Source organism: Pseudorasbora parva, chromosome 7, assembly GCF_024679245.1.
Source record: "Pseudorasbora parva isolate DD20220531a chromosome 7, ASM2467924v1, whole genome shotgun sequence".
Taxonomy (NCBI): Eukaryota; Metazoa; Chordata; class Actinopteri; order Cypriniformes; family Gobionidae; genus Pseudorasbora; species Pseudorasbora parva.
Window position 1 is genome coordinate 28091322 of NC_090178.1, and position 27822 is coordinate 28119143.

At 39.0% G+C, this 27822-nt stretch overlaps 1 protein-coding gene across 4 annotated transcripts; it reads right to left on the reverse strand.

The window, feature by feature from the left end:
• Positions 1-470: 470 nt before the first annotated feature.
• On the reverse strand, positions 471-27398 carry pex5 (peroxisomal biogenesis factor 5). Of its 4 annotated transcripts, none has more exons than XM_067448919.1 (16): positions 27275-27398; positions 23331-23488; positions 22565-22603; positions 22337-22454; positions 22116-22259; positions 16588-16678; positions 13088-13178; positions 12219-12341; positions 8193-8276; positions 7971-8090; positions 5053-5196; positions 4851-4921; positions 4513-4734; positions 1944-2109; positions 1510-1667; positions 471-1425 (listed from the first exon to the last, which is right to left on the reverse strand). In XM_067448919.1, the coding sequence occupies exons 2-16, from the start codon at positions 23442-23444 to the stop codon at positions 1185-1187; spliced, it is 1926 nt and encodes a 641-aa protein (XP_067305020.1). In that variant the 5' UTR covers positions 23445-23488; positions 27275-27398; the 3' UTR covers positions 471-1184. The 4 variants fall into 4 exon arrangements, with proteins under 4 accessions (XP_067305020.1, XP_067305019.1, XP_067305021.1 ...); XM_067448918.1 differs by lacking the exon at positions 27275-27398 and adding an exon at positions 27082-27132; XM_067448920.1 differs by lacking the exon at positions 27275-27398 and adding an exon at positions 26209-26350.
• Positions 27399-27822: the final 424 nt, after the last annotated feature.

Below are 27822 nucleotides of genomic sequence, written 5' to 3' on the forward strand. Positions count from 1 at the left end.
CGCGTGTTGAGTGCTGACGTCTTCTTTTAATACAAACGGCACACTTCGGTTACAAATACTGTTTACTAAATTCTGTGAATTTTGAATTTGTCAGTAAGAAAAAGGAAGAAATATTTATTGTTATTTTTTCTTACTTTTCTTCGTATTTCTGCTGGGGTTTTTTTGTTTTTGTAAATTTGTTTGAGAATATGTGACATCTGTCATGCATTATTGTTGTATGTTGGATTCAATGTTGTGAATCATTTTTGTTGATAAAAAATAAATAAAAAAAATCTGTTGTTACAAACAATACATTAATGAATTGAATTACTATTTTAAAAAGTATGTTTTAGCATTACTGTTTTGCTTATTACTAATAGCAAACTCTGAATAAAATGTCAAAGAAAATGGATGAATTTTATAATTATCATAAAATCATTTTAAATCATACAATTATATTTGCTTGGAAATATGACTCATTTTTCCTCAAGTTACTAAGCATTTTTGTCAAAGCTTTATTGCTTGAAGTAATAGCAATTTGAATTGGCTATATGCAAAACATTATTATGGTACAATACACAATATGGCAAATAGAATGTACAATTAAGCAAATAATTTTACAGCCAGAGCAAATATCCTAACAGACGTCTTTCAGTCTCACAACCCATCCCTCGCTTACGAATGAAGTTGCCAGTATAACTTCAAGGCTTGCAAATCACTGTCAATTTGTACAGGAGCTGTAGTGACGTCGAACACAATCATATCTCCGCATCCCTCTTCTCTGTCAAACAGAGGCAAGTACTTTTGAGCTCACAGTGCAGGGACCTTATTTTCCCCTTATGAGAAATATTAGTCATTTTGACAAGGGCCATAGAAAGAACAGTGATCTTCAAGAATTATCAAAAATTACAACAGATTCTCAGTAAGCGTAAACATGACAAAAACCATAGCAATACTGTTGTGATTTTAAACTGTACCACAGGCTTTTCAACATGTCCCTCTTTCTCAGGCATCTGTCTGTCCGTTAATACCGTGCTGGAGGTAAATGGGCGTTTCACACTCTTTATTCTCCTCACATTGTAGCACCTCTAAACGTCATGCCCCTTTGTTGAAATGTACACCTCCAGCCTTGATGTCTTCTCTCCACAACAGGCTTCTCCACACTCACATTCTATCTTCCCGCACTCCTTTAACTCCTGCATCCTTCATTCTGTCTCTCCTTCTCTCTGGGAGAAGTATACCAGCAGCGTGTCCAGGTCTCGCCGGTCTGCGGCTGAGTAAAGCGAGCTTTCTCCCATCATGCTCAATGCCATGCGTAAGGTGGACCAGATGTTATCTGACATCACAGTCACTGCTGAACCTGGCCCTCGACCCGCACCTCCCTCTCCATCCCCGGCGGCCTGTCGCTGCAGAGAAAGGGCCTCTAGGAAGTGCTCTACTGCCTCCCTGATGGAGAAATGAGAAATGGCATTTATTGTGGTCATTTAGTTTTTTGTTTGCTTGTTTACCCCGATGTAACCTTTTACTAACCTGTGTGCACCCAGGTTGACACAGCTGATGCCCAGGTTGTATCGGCTGCGTACAAATCCAGGCTGTAACTCCAGCGCGCGTCTGTAAGCAGCGACGGCTTCCTCTGAACGATTACCATTTGCAAGAGTTGCTCCCAGCTTGTTCCATAGCAGATAATCCTTCACATAGAGTTGAAAAACGGAAGAATGTGAACTAAAATACTGATGAACAGTGTGTATAAATGTAATTTGGCTATTTCAAAACTATTCAGGGGGACTTTTCGCTCTCAATGTCTTAGGTGGTTAGGGCCCTGATTCCAATGATATTGTTTTCTGTGTCATTATCATTTAGCTGTGGTGTTGACTTCCCTATTCACATAGAATTAGATTAAGAAAATATTATAGTTACAGTTATCATCCTTGTTGTGTCACTGCCTTAAGTGCGAATGAACCAACCTGTGGCATCACAGACAGGGCGGCAGTGAAGCAGTCCACAGCCTTGTCATACTCTCCACTCAGATTGAAGAGAACGCCCAGACCACACTGCAACTCAGGGTCAACCTGTGTGGGGTCAGCCCCTGCTGCATTCAAAAACATTGTCTGCACTTCACTAAACAGTGCCCTAAGGGGAAGAAGAAAGAGGGAAAGAACTAGATTAGCTTGCAACTTAAGGGATAGTCGATTTCATGTTCATGGATGTGATTAATAACATTACTGTTGTGTGAAGCAGAGCAGGACAGAGTGTTGTGGAGCTGAGCAAGGCTGCTGGAGTGATTGTTATACAAACACCCTCTTCGCAAGCAGCGGGACTTTTATTATGACAGGACACAGTTGCCGGGCACCCGCACCATTTCAGCTTTTCCGGTCACGAGTATGAGATAATACAGCTCTGTTTATCATATTAGATACATTTAAGTGTGTTTATAATTATGTTATGATATTACTCTGTGTTCGCTCGGCGGCTGTTCACACTGCTAAGAGTAAAGCATTTCTGCCAAATAAAACCGGAAACTGAGGGTAACGCAGATATGACGCAATTGACTGGCGACTCCCTCAGACGCTATGCTGAGACGTCCTGGGTCCTTGCTTAAAATAGCAATTTTCTCACAATTTACAAATAGTTGGAAACATCTGGGATATTGGAAGTACTCAACTGAACAAAATATATAACACTGGCCTAGTGGTTTTTGGATATTTTACTACAAAAAAACTGCATAGTGCACCTTTAAGAAACCTAATGGTAATTCACTTTCATTAGGCCAGAATAATTTGGCAGGTGAAAAAACTCCATGGGAGATGCAGGTATAGAATGGTAAGTACATTTTACTTTTTGAAAATATTATTTAACAAAGACAAATTAGTGCATAATCATTCCTGAGTCATGCAGAAATATTTTAATATCTGCACTGTCATCTGATTAGAACAAGAGTATATTCAGCTACCCACAATGCTGGCTGATGCAAATGGAACTCCACACCTGTGTTAGTGTTAGATGTATTTTTAGAGCACTGCTCGCTTATGATTTGTGACAAATGTAAATCTGTTGGCTAAAAACAGGCTGCTTCCCCATTTGATCAATCCACAGTGTTGTGCAATCATGAATAAGATTTAAAGGAAGTCTGTGTCCAAAAAAAGTTAAATGTTTTTGAAATGGTATATTTGTGGTAAAGTAATTGTGACAAAAATAATTGTAATCTAAATCTAATAAAAGTCTTAAGTATTTAAAAAAAAAAAAGAAGATATCATGGATACAGTAATATGTACTAACCATCTGGTAAAGCTAAATTTTCAGCATCATTACTCCAATATTCAGCATCGCATGATCCTTCAGAAATCATACTAATATCATGATTTGGTGCTCAAGAAACATTTCCTATATTATCAATGTTGAAAACAGTTGTTGCTTAACATCTCTGTGGAAACGGTGACTTTTTGTAGGATTACATGATGAATCAAAAGTGATGAATCAAATAATTTATTTGAAAAGTACTGAATAAATGTATTAATTTCTTTAAAGGGGGGCTCTAATGCTATTTATAATGCATTCTGACTTATTTGCACAGTTAAAAGAGTTGGATTATCATTCTAAACAAGGCCAAAAAACAACAACACGAGTTGGACGAAAGGAGTATTTTTTTCGAGTATGGCCCTATGACATCCTAAACGGCAGAATTCCTTGTACGGCCACCTCTCCCAGATGAGCGCATGCACACATCAACCAGAGTGAGAGCAAGAACATAAAAAAACGAGCTTAGTCCGTGTTACTGAAGCCATCTGCAGAGCTGTCTTTTTTTTACACCACGAAATCAACAATGTCACTAAAGAAGTATGTTTTTTGGTTGTGCTGGAAGGATAATCTTGTTCAGCTTCGCAAATAACCCAGCGTTAAGGAGACAGTGGATGCAGTTTGTTTTTCAAGAGCAGCAACAGAGTTCTGCAAATGTCTTTCCCGGTCACGAGTCAAAACCGAATCAAACTGCATCAAATGTCTGTGTATGTCTGTGTCAGCAATCAGCGCATAAGTGCATATAATGTAATCAACACGAATGTATTTTGAAAGTTATACGGGGAGAATGCCATGACGTAGTGTGTGTGTGTGTGTGTGTGTGTGTGTGTGTGTGTGTGTGTGTTTGTGTGTGTGTGTGTTAGTAGTGTGTGTGCTCATGATTCTTTAGCTCTGCCCACTGCGCGCTTCCACCAGCTTGGCTGCTTTCAAAAAGAATCAGTACATCGTATGTCTTTCATAAATATGATAAAACTAAAGACTCTTCAGAGATATGAAGGATGCAATACTACTCTGTAGGTACTCAAGATTAACATGAGATTGGCAGAAACTGTGTGTGTTATGTACACTTGAGGAGCGTACTTATGTACGGCGCAATAAACAAAATCTACAGTTGTTCATTTCAGCTGATTAACACAGAACACAGCCTTTTATAGCTTGCAAAGGAAATTAACAGGATCAGTTTTTCAGACCTTAAACCTAGAATATATATTTTTTTACTGCATTCAAGAATCCTCTTACTCTGGCAGGAGAGATCCAAATCTCTCCCTCTCTTTCTCCCTCTCTCTCACGCCCTCCCTCTCCTTTTCTCGTTCATGCTGCTCCAGTATATGCCTGTATTTAGAGTTGTGCCTCAACCAATCACGGAGCGTCTCGCAGGCCTGTCTGTGCAGTGACTCATTGGTGAAGCTCACAGCTAGAGCCATGAGAGCTGTCAGATTGTCCTTTTTCAGCTCAATACATCTGAAAACAACAATTGAGACTTAAAAAAGCAAGAGGAGTATTTTAATAAATCATGTTTGTCCTATTCAGGAGAATTGAATCGATGTGCACAGTAAGACTGAAGTCACGCTTCTCACCTGCGGAGGGCGCTGATAGCAGCAAACTCTTGTTCGTTCTCCGCCTGGCAGGTGCCCAGATATTGCCAAGCCTGCAGTATCGGTCACACACAGTCAGCGTTTCACAAAGACAAGCAAGACAGCAGAACAATGTTAAGAGTCCCTTGAGACAAAATGTAAAATTGCTTTTTGAATGTCAGGTTTATATGCATGAGGCTCTGACCAGCTGGTTGTCTGGCTCTCTCTGAACCGCGCTCTCAAAGAGACGTACGGCTCCAGGAATATCCCCCGCCTCCATCCTCTTCACACCCTCAGCAAACGGATCATCGTGGGACAGGTAGGGGTTGTCTTCTTCAAACTGATATCCCTAGAAGAAGAGTAAAGGCATATTTGCACTAAGTTTGATGGAACAGGCAACATTAAAGTAAATATTCACAAAATATTTTCTCATAACAAGAGAAAAGTTTTGGATACCTGAATAAATCACATCACAAGTTTGGGGTCAGTAAGATTTTTTTTAAGGAAATTAATACTATTATTTGGCAAGAGTGTATTAACTGATCACAAGTGACAAAGGTATTTTTAATGTTAATAATAACATTAACAATCATTAAAATGTAATGTGAATATAAGATAACTGTAAAACAGATGCAAAAAAACCCCACAAAAAAATAATATTCAAATCCCAAAATTGAAAATCAAATAACCTACCGAATGAATATTCGGGTCCAGTCCTAATATTAAGGGGGGGGTGAAATGCTGTTTCATGCATACTGAGCTTTTTACACCTTTAAAGACTTGGATTCCCATCCGAAACATGGACAAAGTTTCAAAAACTAATGTTGGACGTTGGATGGAGTATTTCTGTGTTAAAAATACTCCTTCCGGTTTCTCACAAGTTTTGGCGAGTTTTTTTCGAGTATGGGTCTACTTGACGTTAAATAGATCGGAAGGTCCTTGTATGGGCCGTACAGGCTCTTGTCCCGGTAGGGTGCGCGCGCGTAACTAGAGGGAGAGAGAGGAAATGCACGCCGTAAACAGTCTCTCAGGTGCAGATCCAGTCGTCCGTGAACACTTATGACGCGCCGCGCTCCACTTTATTCCTATGGGTGACGTTGAGCGACTTCAACGCTTCAGCACAGCATTCCGGGAAGGCAGCGCTGCATTTGAACCGATTTGAACGCAGAAATGACGGGAAGCTTCAAGGCATCGCTTCAGTCGCGTCGCAAAGTGGATTCCACGGTCACTGCTGTCACAGGACTTCACCAAATCATACCAAAGAAGTGTGTTTTTGACAGAGCGGTCCCAGCGATAAAGGTTCGGTCCTTGGAAGCAGCCAGTGAGTAAATCAACATCAAATGTCTCTGCTATTGGCTACCGTGGCATGAGTAAACATCAGTAAACGATACGATCGCGTGCTTCGTCATTCAAATGCGCTAACGGTTACTCCATTGTTGTTCTGTATAACGTTACACTATTCTGACTCTGACGTGCAAAACCGTTTTGCTTGCTACCTCTAAGGTCTAACGTTAGTCACATACAATAGTCCATAAACCAAATCATGTCCTCATAAACTGCGCGTAAAGACACACAAAGGCCCCTAAATACAGTACATACCACAGAGACGGACATCCTGATGTTGCCGTTTCTCCTGTTCAATTTATTTCAGCCTCAGATTTGATTGTGGATCATTATCTGTATTAGCTGACATAGCCATGAGTTTCTCCACGCTTGAGGATGTCACCGCTTTGCACGCTTGTCATTCTTTAGCTCCGCCCACACGATACGCCTCCAGGCGCTCGGTTTTTTCCGGAAAGACTCGGTACAGCCCATATTTCTTTTATAAATATGATAAAACTAAAGACTTTTCGGAGATATGAAGGATGCAATACTACTCTATAGGTACTCAAGATTGACATGAGATTGACTGAAACTGAGTGTTTCACCCCCCCTTTAAGTAACTTAAATTTAAGACCCCATATTGCCAGCTACTTTGTCTGTCCGCAAATGTACATATTTCTATTAGCCTGGGAAAACCCAGACAACGTCTGGCAAATTTAGATTTGCTCTGCAAGTAGTCAGGCAAAGAGCCCGTTCAAGCCCATTTCTAATCCATCAAAATTGCGGCACCAATCAGAAACGTTTGGGCAGGGTTTACACGATGCAGACAGCGCAGCGACGGTGAAGCAGATTTTGTACATTACAAAGATGGATGCTGCCGGGGAACATCACTCGTTTGAATCAGCTATTGTGTCTGGTTTAAGCTATTTAAACTTTTCCTTTTCGTTAAAACCTGAGCAAAGAACAACACTCGGCTACCAGATGTGGATTACACCGGCTACTTTGATGAGGAGGATGGGGAGTGTGATCATGTGCTAACACACATCAGCTCTGGATCTGGCCTCTCTGTGATTATTTCCTCACACTAAATCTGGTAATCATGTACAAATTGTAAATGATTGTGAATAAATAACTAGCATAACTATCGTCAGTCTGAAAGTGTTCTAACACAGCTGAAATGACTGTATTTGAATAATGTTTGTGAGACACAATTTTCCAAAGACTCATCAATATTATTTTATTTTCAAAATATTGCAAATCGCATTCTAATCGCAACACAAATGTCTTACAACGGGGGCAAATGCCATCGGAGCTTGATGTTTTCTGTTCGACCATCAATCTGAGATGTTTCAGTCGGTCTGAGATGCTATCAGGTTTTCCAAATTTAGCAAAAATGTTGATGGAGTGGCGGTGGACACCAGCTATTATCATATTTCTTTTACAACAACTCCAAAAGTGGTCAGAATCCATTGCAACATCTTCCTCAAAATCACAAACAGAAAATTGCGGTCTCAGATGTTTCTCCGTCGCTCTGCATACGTCATCGTCCGTTGGTGACGCCCCTTTGGAAATAATTTGTCTATGAAGCTTTGCCAGACCATAACTCAATTATTACTAAGAATGGTCTGGTTTTAACCAGGCTATATTTCCATTTGAAACCAAAGCAGAATCATAGACAGGAACTAAATGTTGTATAAACTGTAATAAAGCACAGATTACCATCTGGGAAAGGGCTCAAAGTTTCAGTTAGGTGGAAGTATCCATGCTGTAAATGGGCACCGGTGTACATTATACAGATACCTTGTCGTAAGAGCTGCTGAGCATCTGGTCGAAGTCCGAGAGCCAAGGGTGAGCTTCAGCATCCCTCTTCGCCATTTCCTCCCACTCCTGCTGGAGTTTCTCCCAGAAGTCAACATCACTCTGAACTCACGCAAACACAACAACACACAAGCACCAATGAATACGAGAGTATCACACTGAAGTTCATGTATATGTGTGCAAGTGTGAAGAAGCCTGGCTCACCTCCACCGCTGCTTTGGCCTGCTGGAAGTCTGGCCCATAAGCGGTGAATTCATCTACCCAAGATTCTGCAGATTCTGCCGAAACCTACAGAGCACAGCGACATGCCAAGCTGTTAAAAGCCCCCATAACACATCACTGAGCTTGCAAATGCTTAAACAATACTCAGCTGAAAGGGGGGGGGGGGGGGTCGGGGGGGGACACAACATACTATGATGAATGAGAGTGGGGGAATAAAGAAAGGATGTAATGGAAAAAGAAAGAGGGCTTGAGAGAACAACAAAGAAAGAATCATTCATCCATCTTTCCTTTCCTCTCTGTACTAAAAATAGCAAGCGATGCTCAGTGTACCTTCACTATTTCAGGAAGTCAAAGTGGTTTCAGTAGCTGGGCACAATAAAAAGCGAGTGTTAGCTGTACAGGTCTGGTGTCTTGCAGCGATAAGTATGTTAAAAGCACTATTAAATCAACAGTCTTCTCTCTTTAGGCAGCAGGGGCTAGTTAACATAAAGAGCATGACAAGCCTAAAAGCACAGACAAAACTATTTTCAGGACTACTGCATCACTGTTGCCAGGTGATCAGGGTCCTACCTGCCTGGCGATAGAAGCCCATTGCTCTGCCTGTTTAGCTTTAACTTTGTCATTCTTCTCTTTGCCCTCTCGCGTTTCCACTTGCACCGTCTTTTCCCCTGATTCCAGGAACTGGGCAGCCAGTTTGGGGCAGAGGGTACAGGGAGGGGCATTTATGGATAGTGTGTGTTTGGTTTGGGATTGTTAAGGATAGCGGGAAAATTTAGGTATGGATGGAGGATAAAATGTTAAAATGTAGGGATCAATATGTCATGATGATCATCCATGACAGAGGGAAGAAGGAAATATCACAATCAAACTACTGCTTGTTTAAACCATGATCTTTTTTAGAAACAGGGGCCAGTTTCCAAAATCTAGTCCTAGCCCTTTGTAGACCTCGTCCTGGACAATTGTGATTTTTCCTCCTTTTTTTTTACTTGGACATCAGAGACCACTAGTGGAAAAATACAGTTTCTAATGTAATACATTTTTATATTATCAGTGTGAAAGCTCAAGCTGTATTAACTCAACAATTTGACTGAAAAGAAATATTAGATACTCTTTAATGTTTCTTATTCATTTGACATCATAATGCTTTGTTATATACTGTATTAAATCTAACATATCTATAAAGCTCTGAAATTAACATAATATTAAGTGGTCTCTTAATCTTTTCCAGAGATATATATATATATATATATATATATATATAGATAGATAGATAGATAGATAGATAGATAGATAGATAGATAGATAGATAGATAGATAGATAGATAGATAGATAGATAGATAGATAGATAGATAGATAGATAGATAGATAGAGATACAGATTAGGCATAACATTACGACCACCATCCTAATATTATATTGGTCCCCCTATTGGCCAAAGCAGCCCTGATCCGTCAAGGCATGGACTCCACTAGAGTTGGGCTGTGATATCTGTAACCAAGATGTTAGCAGCAGATCCTTTAAGTCCTGTAAGTTGCGTGGTGGTGCCTCCATGGATCTGACCTATTTGTTCAGCACATTCCACAGATGCTCGATTGGATTTAGATCTGGGGAATTGATTTTTATAGATTTTATTTGCAAATCATGGTGGAAAATAAGTATTTGGTCAATAACAAACCATTTTTTGGGGCTGTCGCTAGGCTAGGTTTTCAACTTCCTCCAAAGACTTTCTATGGGTTTGAGACCGGGAGACTCCAGGACCTTTAAATGCTTCTTATAAAGCCACTCCTTAGTTGCCCGGGTGGTGTGTTTGCGATCATTGTAATGCTGAAAGACCCAGCCACGTTTAATCTTCAATGCTCTTGCTGATGGAAGGAGGTTTTTACTCAAAATCTCATGATACATGCCCCCATTCATTCTTTTCTTTACACGGCCCTTTGCAGAAAAACAGCCCTAAAGCATTATGTTTCCATGCTTCACAGTAGGTATGGTGCAACTCAGCATTCTTTCTTCACCAAACACGAAAAGTTGAGTTTTTACCAAAAAGGTGGGACACGTCTGCCACTGCAGGATTTGAGTCCCTGGCGGCGTAGAGTGTTACTGATGATAGCCTTTGTTACTTTGGTCCCAGCTCACTACAGGTCATTCACAAGGTCCACCCATGTGATTCTGAGATTTTTGCTCACCATTCTTGAGATCATTTTGACCCCACAGGGTGAGATCTTGCGTGGAGCCCCAGATTGAGGGAGATTATCAGTAGTCTTGTAAGTCTTCTATTTTCTAATAATTGCTAAAGTTGATTTCTTCACACCAAGCTGCTTATCTATTGCAGATTCAGTCTTCTCAGCCTAGTTCAGGTCTACAATTTTGTTTCTGGTGTGTGTCCTTTGACAGCTCTTTGGTCTTGCCATAGTGGAGTTTGGAGTCTGACTGTTTGAGGTTGTAGACAGGTGTCTTTTATACTGATAACAAGTTCAAACAGGTGCCATTAATACAAGTAATGAGTGGAGGACAGAGGAGAAGTTACAGATTTGTGAGAGACAAAAATCTTGCTTTTTTGTAGGTGACCAAATGCTTATTTTCCACCATAACTTGCAAACAAATTCTTTAAAAATCAGATAATGGGATCCTCTGGATTTTTTTCTCATTCCGTCTCTTAGTTGAAGTAATGGTAATAAATAAAAATACATTTTATTAGTATTGCACTTGACATTTGGAACAAATCTCAAATTGCTACAGTTAAGATCATTTTAAAATGGCAAAATACTAATGATTTAGTAGCTAAAAGACATAAGCTCTCGCTTTTTTAAAAGTCTCAAGAGCTTGAGGTGCCCTCAGATGGTCGGGTAGGGCATTCCGAATCTGAGCAGCGGCAGAACAGAAAGCCCGATCACCCATAGTGCTGAGCTTAGTCTTGGGAAGATGAAGGAGGTTTGAGTTTGTTGAACAAAGTGATCGAGCTGTAGTTCACAGTAGTTCACATCATAGGTACATAGGAGATCCTATGTACCTATGATGTACCTAGATTGTATGATTTACTGTATATATGAAGTGTACCTATGATGAAAATATCATATTTCAAGTGGGAGAACTTGCACAACTGTTGGCCAATTGTGACCACTGCAGACTGGGAACACCCACCAGAGCTGCAGTTTTGGAGATGTTCTGACCCAGTCATCTAGCCATCAAAATTTGGCCCTTTTCAAACACGCTCATATCCTTACACTTGCCCATTTTTCCTGCTTCTAAAACATCAACTTTGAGGACAAAATATTTACTTGCTGCCTAATATATCCCACACACTAACAGGTACAGTGACAAAGAAATAATCAGTGTTAGTCACCTCATAATGTTATAATGTTATGCCTGATCGGTCTATATATTTATGTAAATATTGTAAATATTAGATTTTATAATTTAAATAATGATTATAAAATTAGATTACACTACAATAGTTTGGGGTCAGTAAGATTTTGTAAAGTTTTTGAAAGAAGCCGTATAAGATCACAAAAGCTGATAAAAAAATTAAATTTTTGATGACAACTGTTGTATTTTTGAAAGGATTCTTTGATAAATATAAAGTTCAAAAGAACAGCATTTATTTAATATTTCTTATTTAATATTATAAATGTCTTTTTTATAGGTATAAATATTTTTATATTTATTAAAAGTGCCAGTCACTTTTGATAAATTGAATGCATCATTACTGAATAATACTATTCAATTCTTTGAACAAAAAACTTTGGAATACTAGTGTATATTTAATATACATGTAAAAAATTGATTTTGAATTCCAAATTTAAAATGTGGTCTTAGGTTCCACTAAAACCAATTAAACTATCCAAAACTGTATTTTACATGCGTTATTTAAATCCCAGCAGTGCAAATTGGCAAGGATTTACAGTATGCTATGTAGTCACAGCTTGAGAAGAGCCAAGATGGCTGCCAAAGGGCTGCAGTGTCACCCTTCACAGAGTTTCCTCTATGCGAGGAACTGGGAAGGGCCCATACCTGGTTGAGGCTTGAGGCCCAGTGCTGTGCCTCCTTGGCCTGTGCTTTATCAGTGTGCTCTTTTCCTGCTCTGTCCTCCACAGTCACACTGCCCTCGCCAATCTGCCTAATGAACCGCAGGAACTACACAATAACAACAACAACAACAGCTATTACACATCTACTGCTAAAAAAAGGAAACACATTGGGGATGCACTGAACACACACACACACACACACACACACAAGTCCATCAGTGGTTTCTTCTTGACAGTTATGGTCAGACACAAGTAAACCACAAAGAGGAAGGGGTAACGGCCAAAGGCATAACATATTCCAAATTATATGTCAAAAGAGCAGAGTTAAATGAAAAAAGAGAAAAATGAGTAAGTGAAGAAATGCCCATGAAATTGTGAATGTCGTCACATCACTGAATGAATCTAAACAATAATAATATAATCTAATAAGAATCTTAATCCAAGATATTCTGAAATAGATACACTTTAGTCAAAAACATTTCATAAATTTGTTAACAAAGTTCCAGTGCCGCTGCATTTAATACAGCAATATGTCATAAGAGGTCGTGCGTTTAAGAACCAAGTTGGATTGACAAAAAATGTAATTATTATCATTAATAGCTATCAGAATAAACAATTCATCTACCAAGTAATACAGTTTATTAACTCAACCATAGGCAGTTTGTGGTTATCAAGCAACATAGCACAGAATTATCGGAACAATCAGTTTACAATTTTTGTTTTAGTTGCAATATGTACATGTTTTTTAATATATCAATGCATGTGGTGACTTCGACTAAAGTGTTTCAGTTGCAGATCAAAGAAAACTTTTAAACCACACAGACTGCAACAGACCCTTCCTTTTGCTCTCACCTCTGTGTTCTGTAGTTTAGGGTCATCCACTTTGGCAAGGAGTTCATTCGCTGTTTGACGTAGTTCTGCACCTGACTGGTATTCTTGTGTCCTGATAGGATAAAAATACATTAAAGTAAGGATAGGATCATCAAACTGTAATAATCTTTTACACTTGACCTGACCTTATTATAATCTATGTACAATAACTTTCAAAAGTTTGAGTATGATTGATAAGTGAGGTTGTGAATTGCAAATGCCCACTGCTCACCCCTAGCTACAGTGGCTGACATAGGACAAAGATGTCATCGTCTGATACAGCAGAGAGTAACTAGCGCTCTATAGAGCAGTTTGTCCATTTAGGGCTACTGTAGCATGATGGCGCAAAAAGGGTGACTTCACTGTAAGGGGATTCGCAGTGTGTATATATATATATATATATATATATATATATATATATATATATATATATATATATATATATATATATATATATATATATATTAGTGCTGCAACGACGCGTCGACGTCATCGATGACGTCGACTACGGAAATACGTCGACGTTCGTGAAATGCGTCGACGCGTCGTGTCAGACGTTCATCTCGCGTAATGTTGGCTTCTGCTCCTGGTTCTATCACAAACCTAGACCGCGAATATCAAAAGTATGGGAATACTTTAAACAGAGGCCAAACAGTGTTTCCCACACATAGACTAATTTGTGGCGGACTGCCACATAATCAATAACGGCCGCCACATTCGTCATTCATTCATTTTTACGCTATTTAAAAGACGCACGCATATTCGTTTAGCTGCATTTCCTTAAGTTCTCTCTCCGTCCTTTTGCGCGTCTCTTATTCACTTACACACACACACGCGTTGCATTCGACCGTAAAACAAGTTTTATTGCATTTTGGCGCATTTAGTATGACATAGCTTTTAAAACCAGAGCAGTTGAATAACAGAGTTGCGACACGCCTTCATCACGCGGTCACGGCGCTCATATAATTCTAAACAAACCAGCGCGGTGTCTATCAAATACAGACCAGTGTTTCCCAACCGGGATCCCGAGCAAAAGTTGCGGGGACGCACTTACACTTCGGTTCATCTCGCATCTGATGACGCATCTTTAATATGGGTTGTAACTTGAAAATAATGCTGTATGTATGTTTCTGTCGATGGATACACGCGCTGACTCCTCAGGTATACACTACAACAACAGCGATAATAAAAGAAAAACGTGGGCAAAACGGTCTCTCTTTGTAAACTTTATAAAACGCATGCGAGTGCTGCTGTACGTCCGAATATGAGCAGTCATTTTCACCGTCATCACCCCTGTGTAGCCAGGAGACTCGAATGAGAAGATCTGTCTCTGCACTCGTCCCAAAGCGCGCAAATATTGAGTTATCTTTCAAATCCTGTGCTTAAACGGACAAACTCACAAAAAGTATGTCAAACTGTCATAGCCTACTCTGTATATGCCTTAAGTGAACTTTATACAGAAAATACGACGACTATCCGTGGGTCTTAAAGGGGCAGTAGCATTCACTGCTGTCTGTTTAATGTCAAACAAAAGATAAAGACATCACTCACTGCTCCTGACTGAATAGCTTTTGTAAGTTTAATAAGGATTATTTTTTTGATTTTAAACAGTTAAATGTGTGGTTATTTTACTTTTGATTACTTCATTCTAGGGATGCACCGAATATTCGGCAACCGAAATTATTCGGCCGAAAATAGCCAAAAAAAGCACTTTCGGCATTCGGCCGAATAAGTAAAAAGGCCGAATAATTTTGGCCGAACAATGACATTTTTAATGACGCGATCAAAAAGTAACCCACGTAGAGTGAGAGCTGCGTGCTTTATGCAGCAAACATGTCAGCTGTGTGGAAGCACTGTTTAGTGCTGCATCTCATGTCATCGATGAGAAGAGGAACCGACTTTCATGTGAGAAAGCAGAGAAGCTACTTTTCATAAAGAAGAACCTGCCACTTTTCCTGAAGAAGTAGGCTAAGTAGGCTTATGTCTAAGACAGTTATTTATTTGTTGTGGGTTCATCCACATTTTTTGCACTATTCAATGCACATTAGTTGTTGTAGACATACAGAGTTACATTCTTTCAGCAGTCAGTTATAGGCCTAACATAGGCTATTCAAGAAGGGGGGCTTCTAAGATGGCCAAATAAAAATATGTTTTTTATTTTACTAATTATTTATTTTAAGTTATGTTGTGCTTAGTTTGTATAATATCTGCTGGAATGTTAAAAAAAATTCAGTGTTAAATAAATATTTTGAAATTGTATTTTTGTTATTTGATTTATTTCTCTGAAAAGCAACACAAAATAGTAAAAAGGAAATTTTTACTATTTAATTATTGTAATGGTAAAAAAAAATTGCCAAATAAATGGAAAAAATGCGAAACACCGCGTTCGGTATTCGGCCTTCGGTCTTCGGCCAAGCATTTCATTATTATTCGGTTTCGGCTTCGGCCAAGAATTTCATTTCGGTGCATCCCTACTTCATTCCATTTCTCTACCTAAAAACTAATGTTAGACCTACCTGAAAAGCATTGTTTATTTTGTTCTCATCTTTGCTCAATAGTATTTATTTGTGCTGCTGCTTCTATTTAAGTTATCTGTTCTTATTTTCTTTATTTTCATTTGACAGTAGTCCTTTTTCCCCTGAACATAGCAAATACCAAACTGTACTGAAACGTGAACCTAAAACCGTGATACAAAGCGAACTGTGAGCAGTCTGTACTGTTACACCTCTAGCGTAACTTATGCGAGGGGGTGCCACAGAATTTTGAAAAATTTCAAAGGGTAAAAAAATAAATCGTTAGATTAGTCGACTAATCGAAAAAATAATCGTTAGATTAGTCGACAGAAAAAATAATCGTTAGTTGCAGCTCTAATATATATATATATATATATAGAAATGGATCATTCTAAGGTAATAAAAACATAACTGTTCATTCTTGTAAGGTCTTCATACACCACTGAAAACATAGTTATGTATGTTATATTGCATTTCTGACAATAAATCCTCATAGATGTTATACACTGCACCTTTAATTTAATTTAAAAGTGAAAGTAAAATTTCCATTCATCAAATAATCCTAAAAAATTTTTTAACAGTTTTCAGAAAAAAATTACGCAGCACAACTGTTTACAAAATTTATAATAAGAAGAAATGTTTCACCAAACCAGCACATTAGAATGTTTTCTGAAGAATCATGTGACACTAAAGACTGGAGAAATGATTCTGAAAATTCAGCTTTGGCGTCACAGGAATAAATTACAATTTAAAAATTATTAAAATTAAAAATAGTTATTTATAATTGTAATAATATTTCAAAGTATTATGTTTTTACTGTATTTGTGTTCAAATAAATGCAGCTTTGATTATAACTTATAAGAGACTTCTTTTGAAAACAAATTATTGCTGACCCTAAACTTCTGAACAATAGTATAGTATATTATTCCTTCTAAGAAACAAAATAAATATAAAAAAAAAAAAAAATACCATTCTTTGTCCCGTTCTCTTTCTCCTAAATCTCCAAGCCATAACTTCTCCTCTGATTGCTCCAGGTACTCCTCTGCCCAGCGGCCAGGGTCTATGAGACAGGAGGAAGGGAAGTAAGTTGTGGAAGTATAGTTAAAGACTACAGACAAAGTAAAGCTATGGAGAATGAAAGGATGGCTAGGCAAAGATGAGTGAAGACGGTACAGTACAGTACGTAATTTTTGATAGTCAGAAGTTGTGAATGGCACTAAAATATCAAACTAGACCGTACCACTTTTTTGTGACCCTTTCATTGGAATACCTAGCACAGTAGTCCGGTACCTAAAGGCTGGATCTAGACTCACTGCAGAACGGTGATTGGCTGACAGAGAATAATCACTTACGCATGCTTCATGGGAAATGACAACACAAGAAGCTGCATTTTTTAATATACTGTTGCAACACAACTGTTTTTTGTCAGGTACATGCCGATAAGCAAGAACAAGATCTGCTGTACACTCACCTAAAGGATTATTAGGAACACCCAATTTCTCATTAATGCAATGATCTAATCAACCAATCACATGGCAGTTGCTTCAATGCATTTAGGGTGTGGTCCTGGTCAAGACAATCTTCTGACCTCCAAACTGAATGTCAGAATGGGAAAAAAGGTGATTTAAGCAATTTTGAGCGTGGCATGATTTTTGGTGCCAGACGGGGCCACTCTATAAATTACTGGGATTTTCACGCAAAACCATTTCTAGGGTTTACAAAGAATGTTGTGAAAAGGGAAAAACATCCAGTATGCGGCAGTCCTGTGGGCGAAAATGCCTTGTTGATGCTAGAGGTCAGAGTTGAATGGGCCGACTGATTCAAGCTGATAAAAGAGCAACTTTGACTGAAATAACCACTCATTACAACCGAGGTATGCAGCAAAAGCATTTTTGAAGCCACAACACGCACTACCTCGAGGTGGATGGTCTACAACAGCAGAAGACCCCACGGGGTACCACTCATCTCCACTAGAAATAGGAAAAAGAGGCTACAATTTGCACAAGCTCACCACAATTGGACAGTTGAAGACTAGTAAAATGACTGAAGACTGAACAAAAATGTTGCCTGGTCTGATGGGTCTCATTTTCTGTTGAGACATTCAGATGGAAGAGTCAGAATTTGGTGTAAACAGAATGAGAACACATCCCTCATGCCTTGTTACCACTGTGCAGGCTGGTGGTGGTGGTGTAATGGTGTGGGGGTTGTTTTCTTGGCACACTTTAGCCCCCTTAGTGCCAACTGGGCATAATTTAAATGTCACAGCCTACCTAAGCATTGTTTATATTATTTAATACAGGTATTTTATACAAAGGGCAACTCTGTGAGCACACTAAATGACTTCAGACCAGTGGCATTGACCTCATTGGTCATGAAGTCATTTGAAAGGATTGTTAAGCGGCTTTTGCTGTTCAGTGTGGGTGGGGCCCTGGACCCTTTGCAATTTGCATATAGGGCTAGCAGAGGGGTAGAGGATGCCTAGATTGCACTCTTAGATCTCCTCTATAGACATTTAGAGGGTCCTGGTACACATGCCAGGCTCTTGTTTTTGGATTTTTCTTCTGCTTTTAATACTATCCAGCCACACTTTTTAGTCAGTAAATTATTATCAGAATTTAACATTGAGAGTAATCTTGTGTGCTGGATTATGGACTTTTTAACTAACAGAACACAGCGAGTTAAGGTGAATGGTTGTCTCTCTCGAAAGCGTGTCTCTTCCACTGGCTCCCCGCAGGGTTGTGTACTTTCACCTTTACTATACATCCTCTACACTAACGATTGTAGGAGTCATTATAGTAATAGACACATTCTGAAATATGCGGATGATACAGTTATTGTCAGTTTACTGCAGAAACATGAATCTCAGCATGGGCCAGTGGTCGATGAGTTTGTAAGTTGGTGCAACAGGTCTTTTCTCCATCTTAACACCTCTAAAACCAAGGATATGCTCATAGATTTTAGGAGAAAACAATCTGGTTGTCCTCCACCCACCTATATAAAAGGAATCGGCATAGAAGTGGTAGAGCAGTACAAATATCTGGGCACTGTGTTAGACAATAAACTTAAATTTAACATAAATGCAGAGATGATCTGTAAAAAGGGACAACAACGATTGTACTTCCTAAGGAAGCTTAACTCTTTTAATGTTGATAAGGTTATCCTGTCTTTATTTTATAAATCTTTTATTGAATCTGTCCTTACTTTTGCTTTTATTGCCTGGTATGGGGGCATCAGCCTGAGGGAGAAAAATAACCTCAGCTATATTGTAAAAGTGGCTGGTAAGTTAATAGGCTGCCCACAGGTTTCCTTAACAAATATTTATGAGGCAGGTTATGAGGAAAGCAGATGCCATATTGGGCTGTGTAAATCACCCCCTTCATTGTTCTTTTGAGGTCCTCCCCTTAGGCCGGAGATTCAGAGTCCCTCGTTTTAAATCAAATAGGACAAAGAACTCTTTTATACCAAGTGCAATTCGGTTGTTAAACTTGCATAGTTCTTGAATTAGACGAGTAGTAGTGTATGTAACAGTGTTTTTAACTAAATAGTTTGTATTGTTATTTGTATGTGTATGTGGTGTTTACCTGGCTGTAAGACAAGTTTCCCTTAGGGGACAATAAACTTAAACTGAACTGTTTCTGACTATGTCCATCCCTTTATGACCACCATGTACCCATCCTCTGATGGCTACTTCCAGCAGTATAATGCACCATGTCACAAAGCTCGAATCATTTCAAACTGGTTTCCTGAACATGACAATGAGTTCCTCCACAGTCACTAGATCTCAACCCAATAGAGCATCTTTGGGATGTGGTGGAACACTTTCAGCACCTTTTTGAGGGTTAGTTCACCCAAAAATGAAATGTATGTCATTAATGACTCACCCTCATGTCATTCCAGTTTGGCAGTTTGACACACGATCCAAACTGCTGAAATCACGTGACATTGGCAATCCTAATCATTGATCGATTCACCGATTCATGACCGTTTGACTCATTATTTGAGGCACACGGAAGAGAAGACAATGCTGAATAAAGTCGTCTTTTTTTATATATTTTTGGATGAAAATGTATTTTCATCGCTTCAAGAGATTCTAATCAACAAACTGATGTCACATATGGACTACTTTGATGATGTTTTTATTAGTTTTCTGGACATGGACAGTAAAGTGTGCATAGACTGCATATGCTCAGGGACTAAAATATAAAATATCTTAAACTGTGTTCCGAAGATAAACAGAGGTCTTACGGGTGAGGAACGACATTAGGGTTAGTCATTAATGACATACATATCATTTTTGGGTGAACTAACTCTTAAAGGCAGTGCTGAAGGCAAAAGGGGGTCAAACACAGTAGTATGGTGTTCCTAATAATCCTTTAGGTGAGCCACCATGATGTCCACCATTGTTGTTTACTGTGTCGCTTTCTTCTTCATGCGAGAATGACGTACTCTCCGGCATACACGACGCCTATCAAGTAACAGTACTGTTGGCGGTGGCAAGCCAGATTATGTTTTACCTTTCTGAATCACACTATACTGTGCCGCTCGGTGAAATCAAGCCATAATAATATCATCAGCACATGGGAAAGTGTGAACAAATACTAATCAGATTGAATCACTATCATTCTGACTGGATTATACATGCAGACTGATTGCAATAAAAGGAGCGGAAAAGTGCTTTTATTCATTGTGTTCTTGTGTTAGAAATGGTTACCTCCAAAGAAAGACAGGCAGCCATCATTGCATTGCATCAAAAGCGTCACATGCAAGGAAATTGCTGCAGAGAATATTGTTCTTGAAAAAAAAAACATCTAGATCTTCAAGAACTTGAAGAAGAGGTTCATTTGCAGTAAAGGTGGCTTTGGGACGTCTCAGAGTTTCAAGGATGCACCACAACTTTTTCCTTCTGAGTCAGAGGCTAAAGAATCGTGTCACCAGCAGTGCAGCATTAGCAAGATTGGCAGCAGTTGGGTGTGTGCATCTTGGACAGCAGTCTAGTGTCAAGAAGGGCAGCAAAGAAGTCACTTCTCCCCAAGAAAAACATCAAGGACAGACTGAAAAAAATAAAAAGTTGACCGCAGAAGACTGGTGCAAAGTTATTTTCTCTGATGAAGCCCCCTTCCGGCTGTTTGGGACATCTAGAGAAGAAAAAGTGAACGCTCCCATGAGTCTTATGTCCTGCCAGCAGAGTAGAATCCTGAGACCATCCATGTTTTGGGATGCTTTTCATCCAGGGGAGTTGGCTCTCTCAGAATTTATGCCCAAAAACACTGAACAAAAATGACTCAAGAATGGTATCAAAACATTCTTTAAGTGCAACTTCTCTCAATGATCCAGGGGCAATTTGGTATTTTCCAGCCCTGATGGAACACCATTTCACAAAGTAAGAGTGATAATGAAGTGGTTTGGAGATCATTACATTGAAATTTTGGATCCGTGGCCAGGGACCTCCCCAGATCATTATACCATAGAGAACTGTGGTCAATCCTCAAAAGCCCATAAATTGTCATCAACACAAGAGCACTAACATGTCAAGAATAGATTGCCATCAGTCAGAATTTGGCCCATATGCTGATATCCAGCATGCCAGAGTGAATTGCAGAGGTTATGTAGAAGGGCCAAAACTGTAAATCAGTGGTCACCAACCTTTTCAAGCCAAAGATCCCTGACCTCAGCCTTGATGAAAGGCAAGATCTGCCTATAGATTTTTCATGGCCGATTCAAGAGGTTTTTTGTTACAAGCAAATTGGCTATTTCTGATACAGCTGCTGATTTGTTTCTCTTGAAGCGCATTTATTTGTTTATTTGCTCTATAACAGGCCAAACTGACCCAAGTGTAAACAGGCCCACTGTGTCTGGTATTGTCTCTGCTGTGTCTGCACTCTTTGCATCCGTCTTCAGCATGTCCCATCTCTGGGCCATGTTAATGTCCTGTTATCAGACTTTGTAATTTTTCACACAAATGACATTTGGGAAATTACTGCAATGCAGTTTGTGTGCAAGTCTGAAATAGAGATTAGCTAGAATTAAACCAAAAACCGTCCGGTTGCTAGTTGTGTGTTTGGAGCACATATTAACAGTCTGTTTTTGATTTATGGCCAGTCAATTTGTGCAGTGTGAATTTTAATGTTAGAGTGAATACATTTTGGAAGCAATTTCGAGCCTTGATAATGTGTTGTTACTAATTTTTTGGTTATTTATAGAGGCAGTGATAAAGATCTACCAGTCGATCTTGATCGACGGGTTGGCAACTACTGCTGTAAATTGCATATGTCCAATGTTTTTGGCAATAAAAGTCTTTAAAATGTATGGAATACTTATTTTTTTATACCATAGAACCATGTGAAGCAGCAAACTTTGCAAACCCCAAAATTGATATCACTGCCAAAACTGTTTGCCATGATGTAGTGTGTGTGTGTGTGTGTGTCTGTGTGTGTGTGTGTGTGTGTGTGTGTGTGTGTGTGTGTGTGTGTGTGTGTATATTCTATTTATTTATTAACCTGAAACTTCATTGATGAATTCTCTGGTCCAATCCGCATCAGCTGGATCCAAACCAGCTTGTCCAGAAGAAGAGGCAGAGTCAGCACTAGACAGGAACTCTGCCGCCCAATCGCCAGACAGCGCCAGAGCAGCCACGTCAGGAGCTGATAAATGCAAACAACTAGTTATAGCACACTGAAATGTGCTGAAATCTGTCTGGATTTGTGTGTGTGCATGCTACCTCTCTGTGGAGCCTGTCTGTAGCTCTGTTGATCTATCTGCTGCATTTCCTCCAACAGCTGACCCATGTCAAAACTGTGAGGAGGACGTTGTGGGGCCTGTAGAAACTCACTGACCAGCTGGATTTCAAAAACATAAGGATGTCATTACAGTACGAACACGGGACATGATCTCAAACTGATCAGGTCATTGAAAACACCTTAAAATATTAAAAGACCAAAATACATACCTCCTCTTCCGTGGCTATTTCAATAGGAGTAGGAGGGATCTATGGGGGAGGGGGAGAGGAGAGTCAAATACACTTTTAATTTAATTATATTAGTTAATTATTATATTATATTATTTTCAAGTCTACACCTAATGATTATTAGCATATTCATATAAATTACTCCATTAATTTCTGCAAATCGATTAATGGTTTAAAAAAATTTTTTTTTACACATTTTAACATAAATCTATTAAAGACTTTCTGACCAGTCAATAAATCATTTGGTTAGCTTACCAATAAATAATAACCATAACTTCAGCCATTAATCTTTCAATGTTTTATTCAAACAGCACAGAGTGACAGACAATGCGGTTGCAAGTCCTATAATTTGCAGGTGTCAGTTTTGGTTATAAAATGCCGTTGTCATGCCCATAAAAAACTAAATCCAAAACAAAACTGAATTCCCAAAGTTTTGATGATCGGACTCAAGATTTCTTTTTCAAGTGTCATTTTCGGCATGCTTGAGAGCCGGAGCCACCATCATTGGGGATGATTGTAAACAGTATGATGCAGAGACAAATTCCATGTAAACCAGTGTATTTATTTACATCAGAGGTTCTCAATTCTGGCGCAGACTTTCCCGCAGAGTTTAGCTCCAACACTCATCAAACTTACCTGCCTGTCTTTCTAGGTAGTCCTGAAGACCTTGCATAGATGTTCAATTGTGTTTGATTAGGGTTGGAGCTAAACATGGTGCCACAATTACAAAAAAAGTTTAGTAACTTACAGTGGGTGTTGATCGATGTCTCCAAGCCCCTCCTTCTTGGGTCATGTGACCAGTCAGTTTCATAAGGGGATTGGCTCCCCCACATTCTGCCTCCACTAACTCCCGCATCGCCATGGCAGTACACTGTGATGCTGGATCAAACTAACACCTTGAGATATCTGCAAGTAAATTAAATATCATTATTAAGTGGTATGTTGTTATAAAAAAGTGACAGTAGTGAAGTGGTTAAAGGACAACTCCGGTGACCAATGAACCTAGGGGTAATTAACACATGGTTACCGAGTAGATCGTTGTCTGGGATGCGTTTTCATGAATATCGAATGTAAAGAGTTTTATCTCTAAAAACAGATTAGCTTATAACGCGAGTGTATGGGGCACAGAATAAGTAAAATTAAATCGCTAGTTAATACCACACTAACAAGGCTCAAAATAGCCTCACACTAACACCGTAGCATAATGAGGGTCCCTACATGCAAACCAAATCATTGAGAACTTTGTAAGTGTACACACAGTTTAATAAGAAGATACTTTATAAAGACAGTACATTAAGCGTATTAGGGATGCACCGGTTGACCGGCCCAAGATCGGAACCGGCCGTTTTTTGCTTCTAGCGCGCGACCGGCAACCGGACGTTTTTTGTTTTTTTTCGCAGATTTTTCCGGAAGTGCAATCAACACAAGAGCCGCTTTTCTGCACTCGCTGAAGTTGCGCGAGCTCCTCTCTGCGCCGTGCACAAGCGTAGATAGTGAGCACTTGTTCAGCTCAGCTTCTCACGTGTTGGAAGAGAAACGAAACAGACTAACTTGTGAGAGCCGAAATGCTTCTGTTTGTAAAAAAGAACATCCATGCTCTTGAAGTGAAATAGGCCTACTATCAGTTAAGGATGATAATTTTTATTTTATTTTTTATTTTACCTTACCTTAATTACATTGAATTAATTTGCTGCAGCATCTTTGTTTTCTTTGTTTTTTCGTTGCACTAAACATTATTTGATTTAACATTTTTGGAACAATGTATTTATAAACTTTTTTAAATTATTTAATTTAATTATTTATTTTAATTTAACTGGTAAAGACTTTTTTTTTCTTTAAACTGAATTTAAAAACAAATGCTGATTTAAGTTAATTCTTTGTTTGGATTGTTCAATGTGTGTTGATTGTGTTGTTTGGATTGCAGAATATGCAGTTGTTAAAGTTAATAGGTAATGTTAATTTTTAAATAGGTTCAACCTAATTTAATTTCCTATTAATTTCAGATTACAAACTTGTTTTCATTGGCCAAAAGCCAAATTGGCCTATTAAATACCAAATAAACATCTTGTGCATGTATACTTTCTTTCTTTATTGTTTGTTCCACTTTGCTTGAAAAAAATCGGTATGGGAATCGGACATGTAAAATCATGATCGGTGCATCCCTAAAGCGTATACAGCCAGTGGCCATCTTGGAAAACAGTCTCGACAAATCGAGCCACGAAGTTCTGAATTCGTCATTTATGCTGCCTTCACATGCTATCGGAATTATCTTAAACACGAGTTTCTGAGGTAAAAAGTACAATTGAATGCCCTCTGATGTTGTGTTTACCACTGGGAAGTTCATAAATAATTTTGATACCAAATTCCCGAGATTGGGTGTGCCATAAACTTTAAAAATGGTGGCGGGGAGAACTAGCCTACTGCTGTGACAAGTAGCTATGATTTATTAGTTTTTACCCCAAAAAAGCTAGATTGTCTATAGTCTTGTCTTTTATTGTATTGTGCTCCTCCATGATTCCTGTTCATTCCAACAACAAAGCACTTAAATGCAACAAGCTTGTAATCACGACTTCTTGAAGAGGGAAGATGGACATTTCCGATAGCACGTGAAGGCAGCATAAAACCTCATGCCATTCAAGTTGGGATTCGAAATGAAATGATGCTAATATGCAATTTTCACCTAGGAAACTCATCACATCTCTGCAGCTGCCGTTAGCTCCGGTTTCTATAGAAACAGTTTGTTTTCTGAGACGTGCACTTAGGACTGCGCATGAGCTTGCTCCAGCCTGAAAAATGCATGATTCGAGTGTTTAGAAACCAAATTTAAGAGACAGTTATTGCCAGATTTGTTTGGTGATTTCAAATGTGAATTTTAATAGTAAGCTTGGTGAACAGTTTGAGAATTTGATGTTTCCCCCATTCAAAGAGATAGGAGCTGCACTTGCATGACTGAAATAGCTGCCCGAGACAAGAGATGTTTCAAAGATGGCCGCCACGTGAAATGACTTAATGTCTTAAAGGGACTTTGATATTACTCATCCAGCTGTTGTTCTAATGTCATTTGCCATTCTTTTTTTTATGGATTACAAAAGGAGAATATCCCGCTTGAAATCAAGATGAACAAAAACATGACACCAAATACAACACCTAGAAATCCGAAAAAAGTAATTGTGTACTTTCTTCACCGAGATAAATACCTCCAGACCGGAACTTAGGTTGGCAGGTGACAATCAGAATGACAGTTGGCAGAGGTAAACACAATAACTTTATTTACGTTTATTAACGTTATTACGGTCTCACTGAAATAGTTCTGCTGAGCAGCTGTGTGCCACCACTATTACCTAAAACGGTGTCTATTAATGCAGATTGTCTATCGTTCTTACTACTTTGAGTAAAGATAAATGATGGAGCATGATTTGTTTTGCAAAGGTTTATGATACAGCATTCATTCATGTTAGTGTTCGGATAATGTGCACTGGTCAGAGTTGTTATACAGTTCCTGCATGTGAACTATCAATGAGAAACGTCCTTCTTAATTTGTCCTTGCGATGGAGGTTTGGGTTGAATAATTCTTCAAATGTTTAATCTTCAAAATCACGCTCGGTTTGATATGGTAAAATATTCACCTCGTTACTGTCTTTACATTGTGTACGATCGCTGAACTTCAGGAAGCCTCCGGAACTGAACTTCAGTTATGGTAATGAGAGTGTAGGTAAACCAATCACAACAGACTGCAGATTAGGCTCACTTTAGAGACACTGATTCATTTTGCCCCTGAACTGCAGTAATATTCGTGGCCTTTTAAAAAAAAAAAACATATTTTAGTCTATTTAAACAAATATAATTATTGCAAGGCATTTCTTCTATGAAAGCGTTCTAGGTGAATATGTATGCCACTGTACCTGCCACACAAACAAAACAGAGCCTGAAAGACAATGAATCATCGGCTTGAGATAAATCCTGTGGACTGACCTACCTTTCCACTGACATAAACATATGTTCCATCAGCTTATCCAGACTAGAAGGATTACACCGATTTCATTGTTCCTGGGAGAGCTATTAACAATTAACCAAGATTGCATGTGCACAAACAGTCCAGGTCTACCTTGCTGTCTTTATGCAATTATTCCAAAACAGGCTGCTTCCCTCGTGCATGTCACACCTCTGCTGAAAAATCATTGAGATGAACAAGAGTAGCCACCGGTTGAATTGGTCATCTGATCACTGTTTTGAAAACTACATGACATACACACTGAACTCATATCTGGCTCTTGTCAGGTCTCAGTTTGGCTTCAGCACAGAAACATGGGCAAGTGTCGCTTTTCCCAAATGTAAATGGCAGTTGAACACCCCAACGTACAAGACCACAACCGGTTAACGTTAGCTATTCGCAGCCGTGTTTGTGCAGCAGCTATGAATGATAACAATGAAGCTAGCAGATCAACTAAGTAAACTATGCTGCAGGCAGTTAGCTTAGAAGCTAAATGAACTCATCTCACCTGCACAGGCGATGTTGTCACCTCTTCCCCCTCTCTTTCTCCTTTTATCCCCCCGTGAGTAATGCAGTTTAGACAAAGACAAAACACGACAGATCGAAGCAGGCCCTAAAAAGATGGCTGAGGTTAACGGCCCCCTGGTTGTCGGAACCTGACGGGTAAATGTTGCGCTGGTGACCGTCCTGTCTTTATTTACCTTCCCCGTGTGGCCCACTGGAACATGAGCGAAACAGCCACACGAATCATCATACACGTTAACGCTACGCTTCTGCTATTCACAAACGTGGTTTGCGTAAAGACACGCGCTTTGAAATGTAACGGATGGAGCGAGATTTACGTTCAAATTACGTAAAATTCCTAAAGTGACAGCGCATGCCTTGAGTGACAGGTTGATAACCTATTGTTAGGGAAGCGAGCTTTAAAGGATCATTCATAAAGTCATTTCTGTTGTGCAGTATTTTTTGAGCGCTGTAACTTTTAAAAATTAATATTCGTGTAATTTGACTTTTTTTAGGGGAGCACTGCTATAAACGGCTAGCTACCAGAATGGAAATATACACTGTTGAAGCCAGTAGGCTATTATTATTTTGTATTATACTATAATTATAATTAAGGTTTAATTATTAATACTTTATTAATTTATAGAACACAATGGCAAGATTATGAACATGTTGGCCAAAAAGTTAGTTGCAATTTTAATAATATTGTTCAGATTTCTGTGATATTAGATTTTTTTTTATCCAT